The following is a 23,144-nucleotide window of genomic DNA, read 5'->3' on the forward strand; positions in this document are numbered from 1 at the left end:
ATACTTTTCTTAGTTCATCCCAGTTCCTGTGGGAGTGTGTGTGTATGCGCGATGTTTCCAGAGCTGTGTGTGCTCGTCCTCCAGTCAGACACATGGATGACAGATGACCCAGTGGGAGACACCAGCCATCCTGCCCAACCGGAATCTTTCCTCCCTCCACCTGCCCCCACCCTCCCCCCTTGCCTACTAAAAAGTGCGTACTTTGTTTACTTCCTCGGCTTTTAGCCATAAATCCTGGATCCACCTCCGATTCGTCGTTGCCCCCTTTTCCTCGGGTTACGGCTTTGTACACGATCATAATAGCTGTGTCACTGTGTGTGTGTGTGTATGCACGGTAGAACAAACCAGCGGCAACCTGGCTGCATGCATGCCTGTCTATCGCTGTGGGAGGGGGGTGGGGGTGGGGTGGGGGAGCTTACTGGACCAGAGGAAACCTAAATCCTCATATAAAAAGGCCATGCACTCAGCCAGGGCTGAGTAAAGGAGGGAGGGAGAAAGAAGGGAAGAGAGAGGGAGACAGGAACAGGGGGAGAGTGAGAGAGAAGGGAAAAAAGTTGATTTCCTTTTTCAGCAGAGCCATACATCACAGGGCCTCCCAGCTGCAGTGTCACAAGCTGACAGAATGACATGTGTCATTTATCAAAGGGGCCAGGCGGGGGCCTTGGGAAACGTGCACCACAAAGCCTGAGAGAGTTCATTCCAACGCTCAACCCTCCCTCCCTCTCTCTCTCTCTCCCTCCCTCATCTCTACTCCTTCAGCCCGCCCCGCCGTTCACTCTCCTCCTCGTTTTCTCTCCTCTCTGCCTCCCCCGACCACCTCCACCCTCCCAACTCACTTCGCCTGGTGCCAAAAAAAGGGCCCTGTAATGTTTTCTGTCTTCCCTGTACTCACAGCTGCTCTGTGTACATGTACGTGTGCATGTGTGTGTTTGTGTATGCAGGGTCGCCCCACTGAGCGCAGGTACTTGCTATACCTTAAAGTCAAAGTCAGTACAACTTAGAAGAATACCGGAATGAATTAATCACATTGAGAGAACATTCAAAACCAATTTACCTTCCAAGCTGGTAGTTTAGTGACCTAGAATTTTTTTATACATTCATTCATAAGTTTATCACCCATTGATTGATAATACTTCAGTCCTGAAGTGTTGGTGCTGAAAGACATCCAATGCAACAACTTTACCTTGCCACACGGGTTACTGAATGTACGTTTTTGTGTGTCTGTGTGTGTGTCATGCTCCTCCAGGTCAAGAGGTTGTTTGTATTGCTGTTGCTGATTTGGTTAAAGACAGTTTTTCTTTCTGATTGTTCTTATTCTGGCCCTCTAAGAACATAGCTGTTAGTACTCTCCCCATATCATTCTTTACTTACTTTCCTGTCATTTTCATTCATTTTATCTCCTGGCGGCCTGGAAACATTTATATGCGCACACACATACTCTCCATACCTGCTACTGAAGAGTTGTTTGACAGAGAGATTACAGCTTTCCCGGCCGGTCGGGCCCCAGTCGGAGGTCTGTGGGGTCACGGCACTGATCGCTCGGGGCCCGTTTAAGAACGCATTACGTTGCAGAACAGCTTGTACACAGGAACGCCTGTTGTAACCAATGTGTCAGTTACAATAGCAAGCTGTGTCAGTCCAGTCATGGCATGCCTATCTACAACTTTTTGTGTTAATGTCTTACCTCACCGCATGCACTCCATTTCTAGCTTCCTCTCATCCATCATCGGCTCACCTTTCATCCGAACCCCTCATGCACCCCCATCATCAGACCCTGCTAGGGTTAACTCCATCCCAGCCACTTCCAGAATCAATAAACTATCTCACCTGGGTGCCCTCCCCTCCCTCCACCCGGACCAGATTAGACGTTAAGAGAGGCCAGAGTTTTAACACTGTAATCTGCCTCTTTACTTGTGTTTAGTGGTGTAGAAAAGCAGGCATTGTTGCCATGTTTGTACCCTTCTTGTGGCACCAAAATAGTCAAATGATTTATGAGCACAATCAAGTTAAGTCAACAATTTATTTGAAATTTCCATAAGTAAAGTTATTTGACCCCTGGACTGATAGAAATTTATGGTGATGGACATTTTTCTCAGATTGTTATGCAAAGTCATGTAAAGGCATGGCATAGATACAATTTTTATACATATTTCGTGCATGCTTCTTCTTTAAGAAACCGTGCTCCCCCGCTTATACTTTTGCTTTCTAATACCAGACAGTCGGTGCAGAATCCAGCGAGGTCCTGGCAGATCAGACAGCCCTGAAGAGCAGCTGAAAAACTCTGGGTGAAATTCTCTGTTCAATAATTAAAAATCCAACTCGGGGCAGCACGAGCTGGTGAGCAGACAGAGAGAGCGTGAGTGAGGGGGGGAAAAGAGAGAAAAAAAAAAAAGAGAAGAAGACGTGGGGGAGCCCTCCTGACAGTATAATGTTTCCTTGCTTTGTCTGCGGGGGTTAAAAGACGTGGTACATCATTAAGAGGAATATTCAGTGGCGGTGTCACTGAGGGGTGACCCTTCCAACAGGTCATGGATAGTTCACTCTTCAAACCCCCAGCCCACTAAATCCTTCCCCACCCCCCTCCTCTGTACACACAGCCAAAGGTATGAGCTCAGTGCTGAGAGTTTCAGTCACACAGTGGCCATTTTGATATCTTTGTTTTCCCTTTTTTTTCTTGGTGAGAATCTTGTTTTAGCAATAAAAGCTTTTAATTGCTCACAATGTGCAAGTAAGTTCAGTATAAACATAAATGATGGAACTACAGCCTTGGAAATGGTTGGGAAATATATTTTGGCAACTATGGACGACTCAGCTCATCTCGATGCTGTGTGTGTATTCAACAACATCGGTGTTTACATGGAGAGCAAGAATGAGATGCATCTTTTATAGATGCATAGAGAGTATCTCTGCTCAATCCTTGTAACATGATTACATTAATGAATGCCCTTTATCTCCTCTTACCTCTCCTATTTAGTCTATTCATCTCTCTTCTTTGTCTTTTTACCTCCTTGCTCTACCCTGTCTGTGCATTTTGGCTGTCTGTGTGTGCGAGTGTGTGTCGGGGAGATGGGGGACCGGGACGACAGACCCTTTTCATTTGTCTTCATAAGCCTCATTTATTTTTGCAGCCAGATGCGAGCTGACAGACATCACTCAGTGGCTCCCTTCCCCTTCTCTCAACCTGCCTGCCTCCCATCAGCACCCTTGAGCCCCCCCCTCCCCACCATATCCCACCCTCTTACTAGGGGGTCGGACAAGCAACCCACCACCACCTCCTCCTCCCCTCTCCCCTCCGCCCTCCCCCCGCCCCCTCCCACCATCAGCATTACAGAAGATGGATGTGTCTTTAAAGCAGAGATTGATTGTGGATATCAGAGTTATGGCGCCATTCATCACGGCCGATATTATTCAGACGAGCGGGATTGAACAAGGAGGTGGGACTCCCGAGCCCATGGGTGGGTTCTAGGGGGACAGCGTGAAGTTTAATAGATTGTAGATGAGAGTGTGTGTCACGGTGTGTGTGTGTGTGTGTAAATGAATGTGTGTGCTTATGCTCATGTACTTGCGTGCACCTACATAAGACAGTCTCACTTGGGAATTCTGTCATGTATTTGTGTCTGCCTGTTTCTCGTCTTTATTCTCCTCAGTGTGTGTGTGTGTGTTTGTGTGTGTGTGTGTGTGTGGCTGTCTGCATTGATCTCCAGTGATGTGATCCTCCTTCAGAGTCTGTTCTCATCGGACTCTGATTTACGGCTTCATTAGGATCCTTGCGCTACCTCCCCTTCTTTTTGTCTCCTTCCTTTTGCCAGGTCACCCTCGGAGAGACACACACACTCACACACAGACAACACACACTCTGTAGATGGAAAGCTGCAACTAAAGGACTTTTCATCCCAACACTTTGTATAGTTTGTTTCTGTTCTGTTTGTCATCTTTATGAATAATCTCTTATTATTCAGTAAGGCTTAGCACCTCATTGTACCCCGTGAGCTGAAGTGCTGTGACGGTTTTTGGAGGTGCTTCCCTACACCCCCCCCCCTCACCTCCCCCATCCCCTGCCCTACTCGGCTGAAAAGAGCCCTCATTGTGTGTGTCGTCTTTTATGGTGCTGTCTGAAAGAGAGGGATGCACTCCAGTCGGCATTCAAATGCACGTGGTAAAGCAGCCAGCAGAGCAGGACAAACACCACAGGTTGTAAACGCTTTGAAAAGGAGTGTGTGTGTGTGTGTGTGTGTGTGTGAGTGTGTGAGTGTGTAAGGGTGTGCGTGCATGAGGGTGTGTAAATGTAAATGTGAGTGAGTGTGTGTGAGTGTGTGCAGGCTCTTGACTGAAAGGTTTTCACTCTCTTTACCTCCACTTTTTCTCTCCTGATACAGTTCGCCACTTACTTTGCTCCTTTTTTTCCCGTCCACCTGTCTTCTGTAGTTGCCTGAAATTACTTTCTTCTTCTTCCACTGAGAAAAGAACCTCCTAAGTTTTTGCTTCTCGTGTTTTTAAAATCCCCCCCCCCCCACCATTATCAGGAGTCAAGTCATGCAGAAATGTAAAAAATAAGAAGGTAATCACACTTTGTGCTGGTGCTTTTGTCGTCAGTCCGTGATGGAAATGGGTCTAAATATGAGATTAGAACCTGCCGGTGACTGATGCTATTAGGCAGATATGCCATAGACTTTACTATCTCCCATGAAGGATTAGCGCAAATTATACTGGGAGACAGGCTTGATTTCTCCTCTGCCTGGCTGGATGTGGGCATTTGAGGCACTCTAAGTTGACAGCGTCTGTCTCTGCTTAGTTCTCCGAGACAGGTTGTGTGACAGCTGATGCCAGGCGAGGGCTTAAAAAGTGTGTATGTGTGGGTGTCTATTTGTGTGTTGGACGTCGTTTGGTCTGTGTGTGCAAGTGTGTCAGTGTCTGCGTGTGTGAGAGAGAGAGAGTAGGAGAGTTATAAACTGACAGGCGAGTGTGTTTGAATGTGATTGTGCGTCAATGACGTTTTTTTTTTTTTTTTTTTTTTTCAGAAAACAGGTTCTCTTTGAGTAGTGTGACAATTGGGAAAGGCTAATTTTAAGCTTGGTGGCTTCCTCTTTAATTCTACACACTCTTATCTAGCGTTATTTTAAATAATTAAACTGTCTGTAAGACTGTCCAGGTGAAGCTGTTTTTGTAGCTATGAATAAGTAAGAAAGCTGGTCAGACATCTGACCAGGTGCTGGATTTTAATGTTTAAATCCATTCGCAGGAATGCTGATAATAAACAAAGCCCAGATAACAGCAATCGTGAGTTTCTCTTTGCATCCAAACCCTCACTTTGCTTCATGACAGCAAGCCCATGGCATCCATCATGTAGTGTGTAATCTCAAATTGAAGTGTTTGAACTATGATGTTGATATAACTGGAGGAAGGTGGTCGAGCGGTTTGTTCACCTCTCAGGAATGTTTGAGGGAACATGCAAATGCTCCCTGTTTTAGCCCTGCTGTCTCCTCTTGGCCTGCTGATTTAGGAGGGTGACATGTCCTTTAATGTTGGGTAGTAAACTGGAGAGGTGGATTTATAGGTTCAAGCCTTGTTTTTCCCCCACTGTCTCTGTCCGCTGGCTCCTATGACGACAGAACAAGCTCCACCTTCACTGCATTTAAGATATTTTCAGGCTACAGCAGTTGGTTTCCACCTAAGACCTCGGACATGTAGTATGTCACAGAGAAACTGGACAGAGAGATATTTTTCCAAGTGTGATCCAACCCAACTGCAGCAAAGTCTGGGTCGTTTTGGGTTTACCATTTCATGAATTACAGGTTAATGACAAGTTCAACCTCAGAACAAAGACATTTCCTGCACCAAATTCCTGACCTTGTGGCTTTTGTCGATGAATTTTGCTTTGCTTGACATTTTACTCATGAAATGCAACAAAAGCAAAGCCTAATCACAGCAAAGCGTCAGTTCACCGTCACTCAGAACCAAAGCAAATGATCTTTACTGCACATTTGAAAACACTCATATTCACTGGCAGCTCATCTTTTGATTCAGCTCGTCCTTACTTCTCCTCATCCTTAGATTTCTGCTCTGTCTTCCCACTCATCATCCTCCTCTTTGCTCTCTCCTCCTTAGTTTGTGAGGTATGATACACAGCAGTGCTTCGCTATGTCAGCAGGATTGAAACAGGTCAAAGTGTAGTCTGACTCAGTGTATAGGTGTAGGGTTTGACCGATGTGTATATATATGTTTGCTGATACTGGATTCTTCTCTGATATGATGTAGGATTTTGAATATGAGTGTGTTAGTAATGTTTTTATTTCAGGCGGCTGACCGGAGAATGCACCTCAGCGTGGTGTGGGAGGATTTACTCACCAACTTAAGTGTGTAAATCCTGCAATGAAACCTGCATTCCCTACCTTGAGGAGCTGTTAAATCTAAAAGGATGTCATTAGTTTGGCTTTTAGGAGACTTTCAGAATCACATGATGATGTTTCAGAGGCTTTTTTTAACAGGCAAGAATATATTTTGAGGGGAAACTCTTAACCAGCAATCTTTTTAATATGATAAAAGTCAAATCGGCACTAGTATCTGCACCTTAAAAACCCATATCGGTCTCCTCTACACAGGATGCTCCAAATCAGTCTCATCCTCTCCTCGACACAGTTTGACTGATCAGTCTGAGGCCTAGTTTGCCTCTGCCAGCATGGGACTCAATGTTCGTTTCTCTATTTATTTCCACGGCCCATGCGTTTTTCCCCATATAAAGACAGTCTATGTCCGACCGTGTCACCGTGTGATGGATTGCATAGTCCTCTTCTCTCAGGAAGAGAAAAGGGGGATGGTGGAAAGAAGGAGGGAAAGAACTGAGTGAGAGAGGGAGGAAGCGGAGTGGTGCGGTGCGGTGCAGCAGTGAAGGACATGGCAGCTTAGTGCTGGCCAAAAAGACTGTGCTGAACACCTGCTCCTGTCTCCAACGCCCCTTCAACCTCCTCATTACCTGTCAATCTATCACAAGGCAGCCAGATCAAATGTCTGCAGCAGCCAGGACTCGCACAGGGAGGGGGGAGGGGAGGGGGGGGGAGCAAGGAAAGAAAGAAGGGAAAGAGAGGGACAGATTGCATGTCTAGGAGAGCAGAAAATGAAGAGAAAGTAAATGGAGCAGCTGCGTGTGCATATCGAGAATCTGTTGATGATTTGGAGTAAACTTTGCTCAGAGTGCAATTATTTAAAACTTCTGGAGGTGGTTTGTCCTTTTGCTAAATTTAGAATACACAGAATGCAGACTGCATGTCTATAATTATGTAAATGTGCTTTAGCATCGTCAATGGAGAGTAAAAAGATTATGGACAAGGCATGGGAAATCAATTTTGTAGTTAAAAAAGTCAGATCATGGGAACTTTCAGGTGCAGCTAATAGCTTTTTGAAACGATTGAAATTACAGATTTTATTACATTTTATTATTAAATATATTACACCAACCAAAAAAAAGTCAGTCATCATAGTCGTTTCCGTGCTAAGTTGTGTTCTTTTTTTCCCTTCCTCTTGTGTGTTAGACCAACCCTACAGCACAGTCTGGCCTTTCATTGGCGCCTCCGTGTAAAAGAGGTGAATCTCTGACATACAAGCGTCTCTGTAGGGAGGCGGGGCCTGCGGTTTCAGATTACAGCGACAATGCTGCCAATGTGTATGTGCGAGTGCATGTGTTTGCTTGTGTGTGTTGTATACATGACAGAAAGTGAAACGCGCATATCGGTGTGTATGCAGATGTGCATTTTTATGAGTGTTCTTATATAGATACAGGTTTATTTTGTGTGCTAGTCTGCTGGAGTGTGTCAGTTGTGTGTGTATAACTGTGTGTGTTGACACTGAATGTGTGTGCGCTTCAAAAGGCAGATGAATTTGAGCTCATGAAGGTGCATTAGTGCACACATGACCAGTCCCGGTCCTCTATTTCTGATCCCTAGTCTCTCTCTCTTTTTTCCCGCTCTCTCTTTCTTTCCCAGTCTTTCTCTAGCTCTCTCACCCCTCTCTCTCTCTGTTAGTGTGTGAGCTGTGGTGATTTACAGTAATTATCCATCGTGGGGTCATCTATCAGGCTGGCCGTTGCTAGGAGATGGAAGCAGCTGCTGCTGGCTGTTGTCTTGTCAGGGATGGTGTATGTGTGTGTGTGTGTTTGTACATACTTAACACTTGTGTGTGTTTCCTGGGATTTGGGTCCGGGTACGTGCATGCGTTTATGTGCTTGTGTCTGTATTCATAGGCAGTGTGTGTGTGTGTTCAGGTGAAGTGGTCCATCCTGATGTGGGGATTTAAAAGCGCAGGTGTTGGTGAAGAAAAAAGGAAGCAAAGGAGTCGATGGATTGAGAGAGGGATTATAGGAAGGAGGGAGACTTGGGTGAGGGTGGGGTCATAGGTTGAAAGAGGCCAGGTGGAATTTGAGTGTGTCTGTGTGTGTTTGGGAGGGGCAGGCAGCTTAAAAGGCACAGGTGTGTATATGTGATAGACAGGGGAGCTGTATGATAAATTTATCTAGGCAGATGGGAGTTGGAAGAAGTCGAGCCTTGGGGAGTAGTTTTAGTGGCTGTGAAAATTGCGAGATTGAGTGTGTGTGTGTGTGTGTGTGTGTGTGGTGGTGGGGGGTGGGGGGGTGTGGGGGGGTGAAGGGCGGAGTCTGTTTTCTATTGGTAGGTGAACGTCCCACAGATGGGCGCTGGTTCTGTTGTAATCCACCATAGCCCATTGTGTCGAAGCTGTCTCAGGTTTCATGATCTATGCAAGCCATTCATGTTCAAGCAGACTTGAATATACCTAAATCCTACACACACAGACACACACACACACACACACACACACACACACACACACACACTCACACTCAAAGGTCAACTGCAAACATTATAGTCTTAACACTCTGCTTTCAGCTTTTGAAAAAAAAAATTATCGTGGAAAATATGTCAGAGGTGAACTGAGACTTTGAGATTAGATAGGAAGATTGCTGAAAAATGTCACTGCCAATGTGATATATGGTCCTCTCAGTTTCGGCTCTGTGCATTATGATAATTATTAAAGCATACAAGCCATCACAATAGATATTATATTAGCATAAAAAGTAGTGTAAACTAAGGTAAAAATAAACGAATATGATAGCATAAATATGTAAATTTGCAAGCAATAAATAAAATAATTCACAATGATTTTTACCAAAATTGATAATGATATTAAAAAAAATAATACTACCAAAGAGGTAATTCACAAACTAATTAAAAATACAATTAAAAAATGCACACCTGTTGGCAGATCTGTAGAAGGCAACTGGATATAAGCCACACATCCATATGAGTCATGGCAACTGTAAATACAACCTCCACTCTCGGCTCTCCATACCGGCCTAATTAGCGCCAGTTAGCATTTGTCATTGCGTTTAGGGGTGAAGATTAGGAACACCTCTCAATTAATCTGCAATCAGCCTGTTTGTTAATTAGCTAACCTGTTCTAAGTGGCCTTCAGGGCTCTTGTGTAATTAGCTAAGCTGCTGGGAAGCAGACCTGTGTGTTGACATTGACCTAAAGTGTACACACACGCGCACACACACACACACACACACACACACACAAGCATATATATACTGTATAACACACACAGCTCTGCAGACATCTCCAGTCATGGTCAAGAGGGACAACCCCTGGCTCCCAATAAATTACATACAAACAGAAACACACCTTCTGTGCTGTCTGTGTGCTCAGGAAAAACAAATGCTTAAACACAAGCACACACACGCACACTTTCAAATATACTTTATTAGTTGTTGCAGGCGCACCACGCTCATCCAAATATACATATTTGCACATAGTCACGCTTGCAGCGATACAGTTACACTGATTATTCCTCCCTTCACTCTACAGAAAACCTGCATCCCTCAAAAGCATTCTTAGAAAAGGCGGGAGGGAAAAGAAATACATACTGTACTCCCCATACACGTACACTCTTTTGAACATTTCATCCTTTTCAAGTGCAACAACATCCCCACCAAAATGAACAGCTTCTCCATTGCTGTGTCGAAGCGTTTTTTTTTTCTTGCTCACTTCAAAGCCATTTGTTTACTCTGCTGCCTCCTGACATTGTCTGTGGTAATTAAAGGAGCGCACTGAAATTTATGGTTTAATTATACAGGCCTTGTTATGCAGAGAAGACCAGGATGGACTGATATGCTCAATAAAAATAAATAAATTCCATACGGGTTTATTGAACCCCCCGTTTGCATGGAGGGTGCAATCGTTTCAGCCACTCAGGTGTGTGTGTTATTGTATTTATGTGTTCATATGTATGCATATGTGTGTGTATATTTATTTATGTATTGCCTCGCAGGACAGCAGCAGCAGCAGCAGCAGCGCAGTGTGAGTGGGTGAGAATGAAAATTTGAAGAAAAAAAAAGCCAGATGAATTGCAATCGATTGGCGCTGGTTCACTGTATTGATCCCTCAGCATGTTAAAGCCTGCTGTACTCCATGAAGAACACTCAGTCAGTCAGTGTGGGCTCACACAGCCCCCCCCCCCCCCACCACCCCCACCCAACACAAGGCTGGATATACTGTAAATGTCTCCCTGTGTTGTTACTGCATGCATGTGTAAAAAGCGGAGATGATGGTGCTTGCTGCAGCCTAAGCTTGCATATGAGTGCAAGTGTGTATGTGTGTGTGTGTGTGTGTGTGTTTCTCTGTTGTGCATGCACAGTAATGGAGAGTGATCTTGGCTGTGGCCCACAAGCTGCTTCTCTGAACTGATCTTTGAGTTGGGTATAAATAGCGCTCATTCTATAAATAAAACAGCAGTACCTTTCACACTCTCTCTCTCTCACTTACACACACACACACACACACACACACACACACACACACACACACCCACATGCCTCTTGGTTCTTACACCTGCCTGTACACAATCATATGCACAAAATTCTCTCACATAGGCCTCCCATCAATACATACATAATTCTCTGGAGGTCAGATAGAAGGATGTCTGTGAGACATATTGACATATTTACATGAGGGCATGACCTGAACCAGCTTAGCACTAGCTACCTGTCTGACCTCTGACCCCTGCTCACCCCACAGAACAATAATCTAGTTAGATGTATGCCCATCATCAATTTACAGTGCATACTTTGCGGTATTTAGCTGATGCTTTTATTCAAAGTGACTTGCAATGTGAGCAGGTAGCAGATCAATATCTTCCCGAAAAACACTGATAAAACGGCATTAGCTGGTAGAGACAATGAACCTGGCCACCCAAGTGCCAGGAAAATATTCTCCCATCTCTGATCAGTGGTGACAGACAATCCCACATTGCCATTCTTATACCCTGTTCGACGCACGCGGGGTAAAATACACTAACAAATGGTTATCTGTAAATAGCCTGTGCTGTGACTTAACATAGTGCTATTGGCCTACTGTAACAAATCATGGCTTATTTTAAAAGTGTTTGCATGGAGCCTCCAGTGCAAACGATCACCGGGAAGGCTGGTGGTTGACTCACTGAATATCTGCCAATAATACAGAATTTCAACACTAATCCTGTTTGCACAGCACTTATTCACATTCACACCACTTTCTACGTCAGTCCATTATGTAGCTATGTGTCTGAAGAACAACATGTCCCATCCGCCGCTGTCTGCTGAGCTCAACTCAGGGTAGAAGTGTTTTGAAATGGGGTGGAGAGGGGGGTGAGAGATAAATTGGTACAGCGAGCTGGAATGCTGCAGCAGTTATTTAAGGCCCTGTAGGTGCTGCCTAGGCCATATGCTCCCATTATTCCGCTTGGGAGGGGCCCATGTGGGCGTGTGAGCAAGGCTGGAGAGAGGAGGAGGAGGGTGGGAGAAAAAAAAAAAGAAAGAGGGGGTGATGGAGGGGTGTGAAAGGAGGAAGGTAGCTGAGGTATTATTTTAAAGGAGAGCCCCCCTATCAAGCGCGGGAGGAATGTTAAGAACGGGATACCGGGAGAAGCCTGAGATGAGATGAGAACGAATTAGCTTCTAAAGTAAATGATCGCCTTCACCCTCAATATCCGGCTCTTTCACCACCGTCTTTGCATAATTCATCTCGTCAAATTTTGAGGTGTGACAGAGTATAATTCATGAACTCCTGAACTTTTTAGGTTGAAAGCTTCTCTCAGGTCAATCATTTTCATATCATGGAGCTGCACTGCATTAGATTCTGTGTGACAGACCTGCTTACGGGTGTTTATTTCGTTGCCTGTTGTTTTTTTATAAAATAATTCCCACCCCTTAAAATCTTTTACATACGTGACTGTGGCAGTGAAAATGAAATGTGATAAGTATAATATGAGGTAAATAGTGAAAATAAACTTGCTCCCTCTGCAGACCTTGGATCCCTTAACCCAGCTGTTATGGGATCATTTTAATTCTTTCTCCTGCAGATATGGCTCGATATTTGTCAGTTAAGAAAACAAGGACCAGATACAGCTTTGTTGTTGGCTTCGTATATCTTTCCCTCTCTTGTTTCTCCCACTCTCTCTCTCTTCTTCTCCCTATCTGTACAGTCTCTTGTCAAACTGAGGCCTGTGTTCCTGATCAGGGCATTGCTCTCATGTTAGCCGCTTCACGGGAAGCACATCCCAGCATTCCCTCTGACACGCCGGCAGCAGCATTACCATAATTGGCTTTTCTACATGACGGGACAGAGGAAATAATAATGTCATTTTATTTACAGCCCTCTTGTCCCGGTCCGAGAGCTATCACCCCCCTCCTCCTCCCTTCCTCCATCGTCCCTCCTCACCACCACACTCTTTCTCCTCTCTGCACATACACTGACATACACCCCTCCTCCTCCTCTTCTATCTCATCTCCCTCTCTCCCCATCTCTCTGTGCAGGGCGCGCATGTCTCGTTCTGCCACGGCGTGTAGGTCAAGCGATGGCTTTTTGATCAGCTCCTGTCCAAAGCCATCAGGGTTGAGAGGCACGTAATGGAGAGCAGGGTGACAAACAGAATCTGGGGAAGGAATAAGACTGCCAGTTTCCTATTAGGGGCCGGCCTAAACGGCCTCTGCCCCCCCCACCCACCACCACCTATCCCCCCCCCCCCACCATTCTCTGCTGCGAACCCACTCCTGCACTGCCTAAATCACATGAGTGAAGGGGCCCGTGATTGGACATTAGTGCCGCAAATGACTGCTGTGATTGCCCCCTCTTCCCAAACTCACATCAAATAAATAAAGAAATGTGTGTAAATAAATAGAAGGAGGGGTGTTGGAGAAATGGGGCTGGAGGTGGTGGAGGTAGTGGTGAAGGGAGGCTGACTGGTTTCATCCCCTTCTTTTCCCTCTCTCTCTCGTTTCATCGCCTTTCTGCCTTTCTTATCTGGTTTGTTTGGCTTTGACAGCGGCCAAATGGTGAAGCTCCGTGAGCCTGACAGAGAGTTTTATTGATTTAACAACCAGCAGACTCTCAGCAAAGAAAAGGGAGAAGGCAAAAAAATGGGTAGGGCGGAGAAAGATAGCAAAGTTTTGAAAAGGAGTGATGTGTTTCTGCTTTACTCCGTGCCAAAATGCTGACGTGTTGGGTGGTTGTATTTCATTTGGTATCATTTACAAAAATCAAGTCATACACAAAGTCAAGCCGTGTGAGAATGTTTTAGAGATGATCTGTACTTAGGTCGAGCATGTTGTCACATTGTGAGGCCCAGTGTTGTGTTGAGGCAGGATACAGGGCGTTCACCACCCTCTTTTCATCTGAAAAACATCATATCAAACTGTCTGTTTGTTCTGCACAACAGGGCTACACACACTCGTGCTCTGGTCTGTTCTGTGAGAACTAGTGTTAAACGCACAAACCTGAGTTTCATCATGACAGATTGGAAATGCAAAAGCTGAAGTGACACATAGCATTGTTTAATCTGTATATATTAGGTACAAATCAGAATCGAGGGTGCTTCATGGGTACTTTGGTTGAGGTAGTCCTCCAGGAACTCTCTCATTTAAATAAGAATAATAATAAATGAGGCAGATGAAAAAAAAAAACACACTTCAGTTCTTTTCAAGCTCTTACATCTAATCAAATAAAGGTCTGTAGCCCAAAGTATATTTGGTAGCCTGAGACATGAAAACCTTTGATAACACCTACTTTTACAGCACCACAAAGTGTGTATGTCACTCCATTTGTGCATTATGCATTTTTAAAAAGGGCTCTTCATAACATTCAAAGGGGCCAGTACAAACCCTTTTTGGTACTTAACATATTTTATATCCCTTTTTATTAGTAGTCTTTTAACCATATGTGTAGGTATCCGGAGATCAGTGATACACTAGAATGCAAATTCTTGCTTTCTTGGTGTGTGTTGTTGGTGATCTGGCGTGGCTGGTGGCGGGCTTGATCGCTGCTGTTTTTGACAGTGGGTCTGCGGTGCTATCCTGGCCACGCTGCCGCCTGTCTCCTTGATGGCGGCACGTCCCCGAGCAAAAGTGACAGGCGCTTTGGCGCCCGTGCAGATGGCCCTGCTCACAGCCATCACCCACTCGGCAAACCAAACCGCCAGGGACGGCGCGCCAGCCCTACCCCTTCCCAAGCCCGCCCCTTTCTGCTGGTGTTGCTCTGCATATGTGCGTCCGGGACAAGAGAAGGAGGTTTAATCTGGTCGCCAGTCAGTATCACACATCATCAAGTAGCAGTGATTGAACAGATACAGCTGATGTGTAGCACTTAATATTTTTCCTTCCTCGTGCTTCAGAGCATCCTGTCAGTACAGAGAAGCATCTCAAAACGAATGCAGATATTTATTTCAGACTAACATTAACCATGTTTCATCACTAATGTTGTACATTTATGGTTTGCGAAACCGTCCACTTGCTGCCTGTGATTTTTACAGATGTCTGTCTCTGCCAGTCTTTTGTCTGTGTGCTTTTGATATCTCCCTCTTTGTTGTTTCCATGACAACATGGCAGGACAGGCATTGATTGACAGGGATCGTCAAAGGGTTCCCTGGCGACCTGCTCATCGTTCGAAGCCCCTCCCTGCTGCAGTCTGTGTTTTGTCACTCACCCAGGGATATTTCTGATCTGCTGCTTCTCATTCCTGCTGTCTGTGTGTGTGTGTGTGTGTGTATGTGTGTGAGTGTGTATGTATTAGGCACTGCCAACTATTGGGGTTTAGCTATTTTTTTGGCTGCAGCTGATGTGAGTGACTCAGATAGGTAATTCCTACTGTATGTTTGCACTATTAGTGCAGGCTTGTGAAGAATGGATAGCCGTTCTGCAGGGTGCCTTGTATATTAAATGGCTGATATGTATTGATAGCCTCATGTTCTGGAAGCGGGTTAGTGAAGGGGAAGGCACTGTAACAGAAGACACTCTGCAGATGTGTTGTAGAGAGTACAGCACATAATGCTAATCTGCAGTGTTAGGGATTTTCAGGAGTTTTAGAAACTGTCTCGGTCTCAGTCTGTCAGTGGGATTGAAGCGCAGCCAGGTTCTCCTGTAGTGCTCTCATTTCACTGAAATCCTGTCAGACGTTGGGGGAGTATGTTGCTCATTTGGAGAAGGGTGTATCAGTAGCACACAGCGAACTCAGACTTATAGGCAATATTATGGTCGTGGGTTCAGATTTGCAGTATAAGAGCAAACATGTATGAGCTGGAGAGTGTGCAAAGTACACACATAGGCATGGGAAGGTGAGCATGCAGGCAAACACGCATTTGCAAACAGGCACTTACCGAGGCACTCACACGCACACGCATGCACATCATCACACAGTCACAGTGGATGGTGCAGCTGCTCACCTCCCCCACCTCCTCCACCCATCTCCTCTCAGGCAGCAGTAAATGGTGCCAGTGTATATATATCAGGTATTATGTCCACTTAGATTATGATATGACAGGTTAGCGTGCCGTTTGAAGCTGACAGCACATCTGTTTCATCAGGAGAGACTGATACTGGCATCTAGGACACACATCTCACCATGCAGGAAGGAGATAAAGGAAGAAGCTAGGGGGCCGTCTTTCCTGTCTCCCTGCCTCCCTCACCCTCTCTCTCTTTTCTTTCTCCCTTTTCTTTTACACCCCCCTCCCCGCCTACCAAACGCACCACCTCCTGCTCACTTTTTCTTCCTCCCCCACGTCTTCTTTTTATTCACTTGTTCTCCCCCTAACCACCTCCTGTCTTTCCTACTTACTGATGCTTACTGTGTCTTCCCTAGTATGCAGTTGCATACACACACACATGATCTGGCCTTCTATCTCATTTACCTTTAAACATTTCACTGGTAAACCTGTTACACCTCAGTCTTGTTTCCTTTCTCCACAACTTGATCTTTGATCACATGTTCACATCTTTTTGTTATTCATTGTCCATGCCATTTTGGATCATAGAACAGTAGTAGATTTTGCAAATGCATAGTCTGTCTGCCCCAGACTCCCTCCCTCAACAATCACTGTGGCAGTTTCAATCCAAGTATCATTGTTTTGCCAGTTTCTATGCTTATTAGCTCAAATAGAAGTGACTTTCAGCTCATTGAGTGAGTTAGGAAAAGCTGCAATATCCAAATTAGTGAGTTTTTTTTTCCTCTCCCTTCCGATCAGTTGCATAACCTGAACATGTGAGGAGCTGAACTTCACGGACTGGATGAGTGAGAGGCAATAAGAGAGAGAAAGAAAGAGAAAAGGGGAGTTGAACATACAAGCATGCAGCTGGCTAACAAGGCCAAACAGCCAGTCAATTCCTGGGGAACATGAGGCATGTGTGGAGGAATAGGGAGTTGGGAAGGAAAAGGACAACTGTCAGAAGCTCAGTGATTTATTTTTCCCTTGGAGGCTTTTTTCACCACAGGCTTTCAGAGCCACATGTGTGTAAAATACACACAAACTCATGCATGCATGCATACCGACACATACACACACTCACATTGGTTGAGAATAAAAGCCTACATTTCCCATCATTGAGTATTCATTCCGTGTTATTTTGACAGTGGTCCTGTTAGTGTGCTGTAAATCTTTAATTTCACTGAGCTGACCTCTTTTCCCTCTCTTCTTTTTCCCCCTTTTTTGTCTTCTGTCTGTGCTCCAGCGTACATGCCCGAGGACGAGCTTAAGGCAGCCACTCATGATGAGGAAGAGCACCTGCAGGATGACGGCCTCTCATTAGACGGTCAGGACACTGAGTTCCTGTGCAACGAGGAAGAGGAAGATGTAGACGGAGGCCAGCCACCTAGTTACAGAGACTCTCCACTCAGCAATGGCACCAACCCTGACGCCGGATATGGGTCTCCGCTCAGTGATGCCAGTGACCGACTTACGGACTTCAAGAGCACCTCCTCCAGGGATGGTCATGAGAGGGAAGGCACCACTTTGCCCTTCCGCCCTAATAACGGCCTCTCTTTCCAGGATAGCCTGGCTCAGATGAAAGCCGTCTATGCAAACCTCATCTCAGATGCCTCTTGGTCCAGCATCACAATGGACATCATGAAATCTAAGCCTGCAGCAGCTGGCAGTGTCAACAGTGCCCTCGCCACTCCAGAGCCTGCCTCTACTGCCTCTGTCTCCACAACAACAACCGTTAACAAGAGCAGTGGGGTCAGCATGGCTAACAGTCACCACAATGGCAGGAGCTCCAGCACCACTGTCAACCACACAGGCAGTGCAAGTGGCAATACTAATGGCACAGCAGCTAGCTCTGTTAGCAGCCACAGTGCAACCAGCAGCAGTGGGAGCAGCAGTGGTGTGGCTAGTAATGGTAGTGGTGTAGCCTATGACTGGCATCAGGCAGCACTTGCCAAAACTCTTCAGCAGACCCCCTACCACCTTTTACCAGAGCCCAGCCTCTTCAGCACAGTGCAGCTCTACCGGCAGAACAATAAGCTGTATGGCTCTGTCTTCACTGGTGCAAGCAAGTTTCGCTGCAAAGACTGCAGCGCTGCCTATGACACATTGGTGGGTTTGACGGTTCACATGAATGAGACGGGCCACTATCGAGATGACAACAAGGACAAAGAGGAGGATCAGGGAAAGCGTTGGTCCAAACCACGCAAGCGCTCCCTGATGGAGATGGAAGGGAAAGAGGATGCCCAGAAGGTGCTGAAGTGCATGTACTGTGGCCACTCATTTGAGTCTCTGCAAGATCTCAGCGTTCATATGATCAAGACCAAGCATTACCAGAAAGTGCCTCTCAAAGAACCAGTGCCAGCCTTGGCCACTAAACTGGTACCCACTTCAGCTAAAAAACGAGCTATCCAAGATACTATAGTCTCCCCATGCTCCCCAGACTCTCTCCATGCAGGTAGTGGTGGTGGCAGCCTATCTCTTGGGGATGTTGGCAAAGATGCAAAAGCAGCAGCTAACCCCTATGTTACGGCAAACAACCGCTATGGCTACCAGAATGGTGCCAGCTACACATGGCAGTTTGAAGCTCGTAAAGCCCAGATCCTCAAATGCATGGAGTGTGGGAGCTCTCATGATACACTGCAACAGCTGACTGCTCACATGATGGTTACAGGTCACTTTTTGAAGGTCACAAATTCTGCATCCAAGAAGGGCAAGCAGCTAGTCTTTGACCCCGTGGTGGAAGAGAAGATTCAGTCTATCCCACTGCCACCGACCACTACTAGGCTCCCTGTTCCTAGTAGTGTTAAGTCCCAGCCAGTGTCCCCTGCCCTCTCCTCTAGCTCAGAGGAAAAGAGGGAATCTTGTGAGGATGAAAAGATGGTTGAAAGTGGTGAGCCAATGGAAAAAAAAATTAAGGAGGAGAAAGATGACTCAGGTGAGAAATCTGAGACTGATGCCACATCATATAAATATCTTAGAGAAGAAGATCTGGAGGAAACTCCCAAGGAAGGTTTAGATATTCTTAAATCCCTTGAGAACACAGTATCCAGTGCCATCAGCAAGGCCCAGACAGGCACACCCACATGGGGAGGCTACCCTAGCATTCATGCAGCCTACCAGTTGCAGGGTGCCATGAAGAGCTCCACTACTGTTCTCCCTCCAACCGTCCAGAGTGTCCAGATGCAGCCAATGTTTAACAGCGGGCTTCGAGGCCTGGTGAATGACCCCAACTCAGTCATCCACTCGCCTCGGAGTCCTTCTTCCCCTACTCCCCTCAGGAGCAATGTGACTGCCATGGAGGAGCTTGTGGAGAAAGTGACAGGGAAACCTGCCACTGTGAAGAAAGAAAAGGAGGAGAAGATGGTGAGCCTAGAGCGATGTCGGCCCCCATCATTAGTAAAATCCCCCTCTCCTGCACTGAGAGAGCAGAGAGAGCAATTAGCATCTCCAAATGACCTTTCTGTAGGTAAACTGTCTGGTAAGAGAAGTAGCAGCCCAGGCAGTGTAGATTCAGAGCTCATCTGCAAGAAGGAGCCCAGGGAGAGCCTAGTAGATGTCCACAACAACCATTCAAAGAACGGCTCTGAGGCGTGCCAGTCCCCAGTAACTAATGGCAACAGTCTTGGAATCATCACTGATCACTCACCTGAAAGTCCTTTCATCAACCCTCTAAGCGCACTCCAGTCAATCATGAACACACACCTGGGTAAGGCCTCCAAACCAGTAAGCCCAGCTGCAGACCCACTATCCATGCTTTACAAAATCAGCAACAGCATGATGGATAAACCAGCTTTCAACCCAACTCCTCAGGGCAAGGTAGCTGAGCCCATCAACCACTTTCAGTTGTATGAAAACAATGACCAGCCCATAGACCTGAGTAAAAATAAGTCCACCACTAACAGCAACAATAACAATAATAACAGCAGCAGTGTGCTCTTGACCAACAATAGTGTAAATGGTAACAAACCCCTCATTTCCCTCCCTGACACAGTCTCCTCTCCTCTGAGAGAGAATGCTCTGATGGACATTTCTGATATGGTAAAGAACCTCACTGGAAGACTGACGCCCAAATCTTCAACTCCCTCCTCCATCTCAGAGAAGTCGGATGCTGACGGCAGTGCATTTGAGGATGCCCTAGAGGATCTCTCCCCAGTGCAGAAGAGGAAAGGGAGGCAGTCCAACTGGAATCCCCAGCACCTCCTCATCCTCCAGGCACAGTTTGCCTCCAGCCTGAGGGAGACCTCAGAGGGCCGCTACGCCATGACTGACCTGGGCCCTCAGGAAAGGGTCCACATCTGTAAGTTCACAGGCCTCTCCATGACTACCATATCCCACTGGCTGGCTAATGTCAAGTACCAGCTGAGACGGACTGGGGGCACCAAGTTTCTCAAGAACATGGACTCGTGCCAGCCTGTGTTCCTCTGTGGTGACTGTGCCTCCCAGTTCAGGACTCCCTCCTCCTACATCAGCCACCTGGAGTCTCACCTGGGCTTCAGCTTGAAGGACCTGTCCAAACTGTCAGCTGAGCACCTACGGGAGCAGCAGGCTGCCTCAAAGGTGATCACAGACAAAATGACATTCGGCAGCCCCCTGTCAGCCTTGACCACGCCAGAGGACGACACAGGCTCTGTGTACCAGTGCAGACTTTGCAATCGGACATTCGTCAGCAAACACGCAGTCAAACTGCACCTCAGCAAGACCCACGGCAAGTCTCCAGAGGACCACCTGGTGTTTGTCACAGCTTTGGAGAAACTGGAGAAGCTAGACAAGATGGAAAAGGTTTAAGTGGGGTCTCAAACTGAGGGTAGAGACTGACAGCTGTGGAACTGACTAGAATTTCATTGCACTAAAATGACATTGTTCACAGTTACTGCACTGGGCCGAACTGAGCCGCCAGAAAAAAAATCAGTCTTACTATTTTTGTTGTGATAACTGCCTGACTGGACCATGTCTTTTCATGTTGATTTGTTTTTGTTTTGCCAAGCTTTTTTACACTTATTTTGTAATATATTTATATGCTATTTGTCTGATCTGTGCATGTATTTTAGTGAATCAAGGTTAAACACAAGATTTTAATCTTTTCATGGCAAAAATACAACTACTGCTTCAATGGTAAAAGTGGTGAGTGGAAAAGAATTGGGGAAAGAGAAAACTGTATAATACTTGATATGAAGAAGATGAAAATTAAATGTATACACCAAAAGAATGAAAGAATATCCTGAACGACTGAAGTAGCACCTTAGACAGTTGAATTTTGAATTTGTAAAGAGAACATGTTTTTAAACATCCTGCATTTGTCAAAATCCGATTGATTTTAAAAGATTAAGGATTATCATTTCCCCCCCATCCTTTTTGGGTTCCTGTCACTGCAATGTTTTTGATGATGAATGGCCTGCTCATAAATCTGTCAGTGTATTAGAAAAAAGATGACGTGAACATTTGGAAAAACTGAAATGCTGCTTCTGGTTACGAGTCAATCAGTAAAAATGAATGGCCGTCAGTATGCAAGTTTGCTCAAAAAACTTTTCCTTGTTGTGAAGTATCACCTTATAGCAATTTTCCAGTTGTATGGTTTGTTAAAACTTTCTCTTTCTAAATTGTGTCGCTTTATTCAACTGTAAAGAGAACAGTCCATTACATGTAAATGATTACCAGTGAAATGTCAGTACTCCATAAGACATATCTTACCATTTGAAACAGCTCAACATTCTTTGTATCTTAAGGTGTGTGCATTCTCTAACTTTTATATTGTCATTTTATATACAAAAATGATAAAAAATAAAAACAGATGGTGTATATAGATATATGCTGTAGAGCTACAAAATGTCCTTTTTTAAAGAAAATACAAATTTAGCTTCTTTGGCTTGGTTTACAGAAATGATTTTAATTATACTTGCATCCAATTTGATGCATGAAATGGTGTGGAAAATAAATAAGCGATGCACAATGACTATACATTTCAATGTTTTATCGACAATATTGTAAAAAAAAAAAACTTTTTAGCACTGATTAGTTTGTTTCATTTCTTTCTCAATTGTAAAATAAACCCCAAAGCAGTTGTTAACAGTCATACATTTGTGGTTGTGTGTTCATTTGTCATGGTGGTGCACCAAATCCAACATGTATAATACTATAATACTCTGTAGCATTGGCTTTGCGGCAAATTAAAGATATCACACCGATATCAAATCCTAAACCAGTGTAATAAGATTTCTTTTTTTGGTTTCACTTATTGCAGAAGTCAGATTCAAAATTTCCTTGTCTCACTATTAGAACAGATTTTGTGTTCTGTAACAGGCTTGCTGTTATGTTTGCAAAATTTTAAGAGAAAAAGAAAAGTCACTGGTGTCATACTTAAAACTGATGACTGAGCCGCATCATACCACTGATGATTATTATAATGATGAAGATGACGGGGATGATAAGCCTGTAAGGGTGCCTATTGTACTGTAAGAAACCCATGCTAGACTTGTGACTGGCCTTTGGAGGGCCCGCTCTGAAAGAATCAGTGTTATATTAATGACTGTAGTGTACTTTCGCCTGTCTTCTTGGAACAAAATCAGATGGGTGTCTGTTCTGCTTGATATAGCCTCCTGACTGGCGACATTGAACCAACCAATAATTAACTCAACTATTCAGATGATAAACGGGCAGCAAGCTGTCCTTTTCTCTGATCAACTGCAATGCTACTAACAGGAAAGTACACTGCTTATCTCTGTACTGTGAATTTAAAAGTGACATAGATTTTTGTGATGGGAATGCTACAATTAAGGGACTTAACTGAATCTTGCCAATTGCGAAGTTATAATTCAAACTGAATTATAGCTTAAATTTGTTATCTCAGACACCATTCATCACTTGGTGTGATGATGAGGATATTGCTTGCATTATTCATCTGTGCTGAAATCTTCAATTTTGATGTGTACAGTAAATGCCATTGGTTTAACACACTTGTTCAGATAACATAACATGTTTGCAAAATGAAGTGTGACTTCGGTGTCGTCAGTGTGAACAGGTTTATTGACTGAACCTTGCTGAAATTTCTCCTCACAACCTGCGCGTGATTGTCTGAGGTCAGTGAAAAATGTAGTTTCTTTCAGGAAAACCATTGCCATGACGAAAGATTTCTGCACCTTTTTGAGTAATCAAACAGCTACATCATCAGAGTCCTGCACCCTCTTTTGTTGCACTTTGGCAGCAGCTTTTTCCCACAACTTTTCATACATTTTCTTTGCTTTGTGTGTTGTATTGTTTATATTTTTACAGTAGTTTCTAACAATGGTGGTTCTGGCTTCATTTAATTTATACCACTGCCTTAGCATTCAGCTTTAGTGAGAACTGAAAGGGCT

General features: G+C 45.0%; 1 protein-coding gene across 1 annotated transcript in view; it reads left to right on the forward strand.

The window, feature by feature from the left end:
* LOC137191840 (teashirt homolog 1-like) overlaps positions 1-21,991 on the forward strand; it is a 34,764-nt gene extending 12,773 nt beyond the window's left edge. The window contains exon 3 of the mRNA XM_067602271.1: positions 17,042-21,991. Within this exon, the coding sequence (XP_067458372.1) occupies positions 17,042-20,580 (3,539 nt within the window). The 3' untranslated portion in view covers positions 20,581-21,991. The remainder of the gene's footprint in view (positions 1-17,041) is intronic.
* The last annotated feature ends 1,153 nt before the right edge of the window (positions 21,992-23,144 follow it).

Source organism: Thunnus thynnus, chromosome 10 (assembly GCF_963924715.1).
Source record: "Thunnus thynnus chromosome 10, fThuThy2.1, whole genome shotgun sequence".
In the NCBI taxonomy this organism is placed as follows: domain Eukaryota; kingdom Metazoa; phylum Chordata; class Actinopteri; order Scombriformes; family Scombridae; genus Thunnus; species Thunnus thynnus.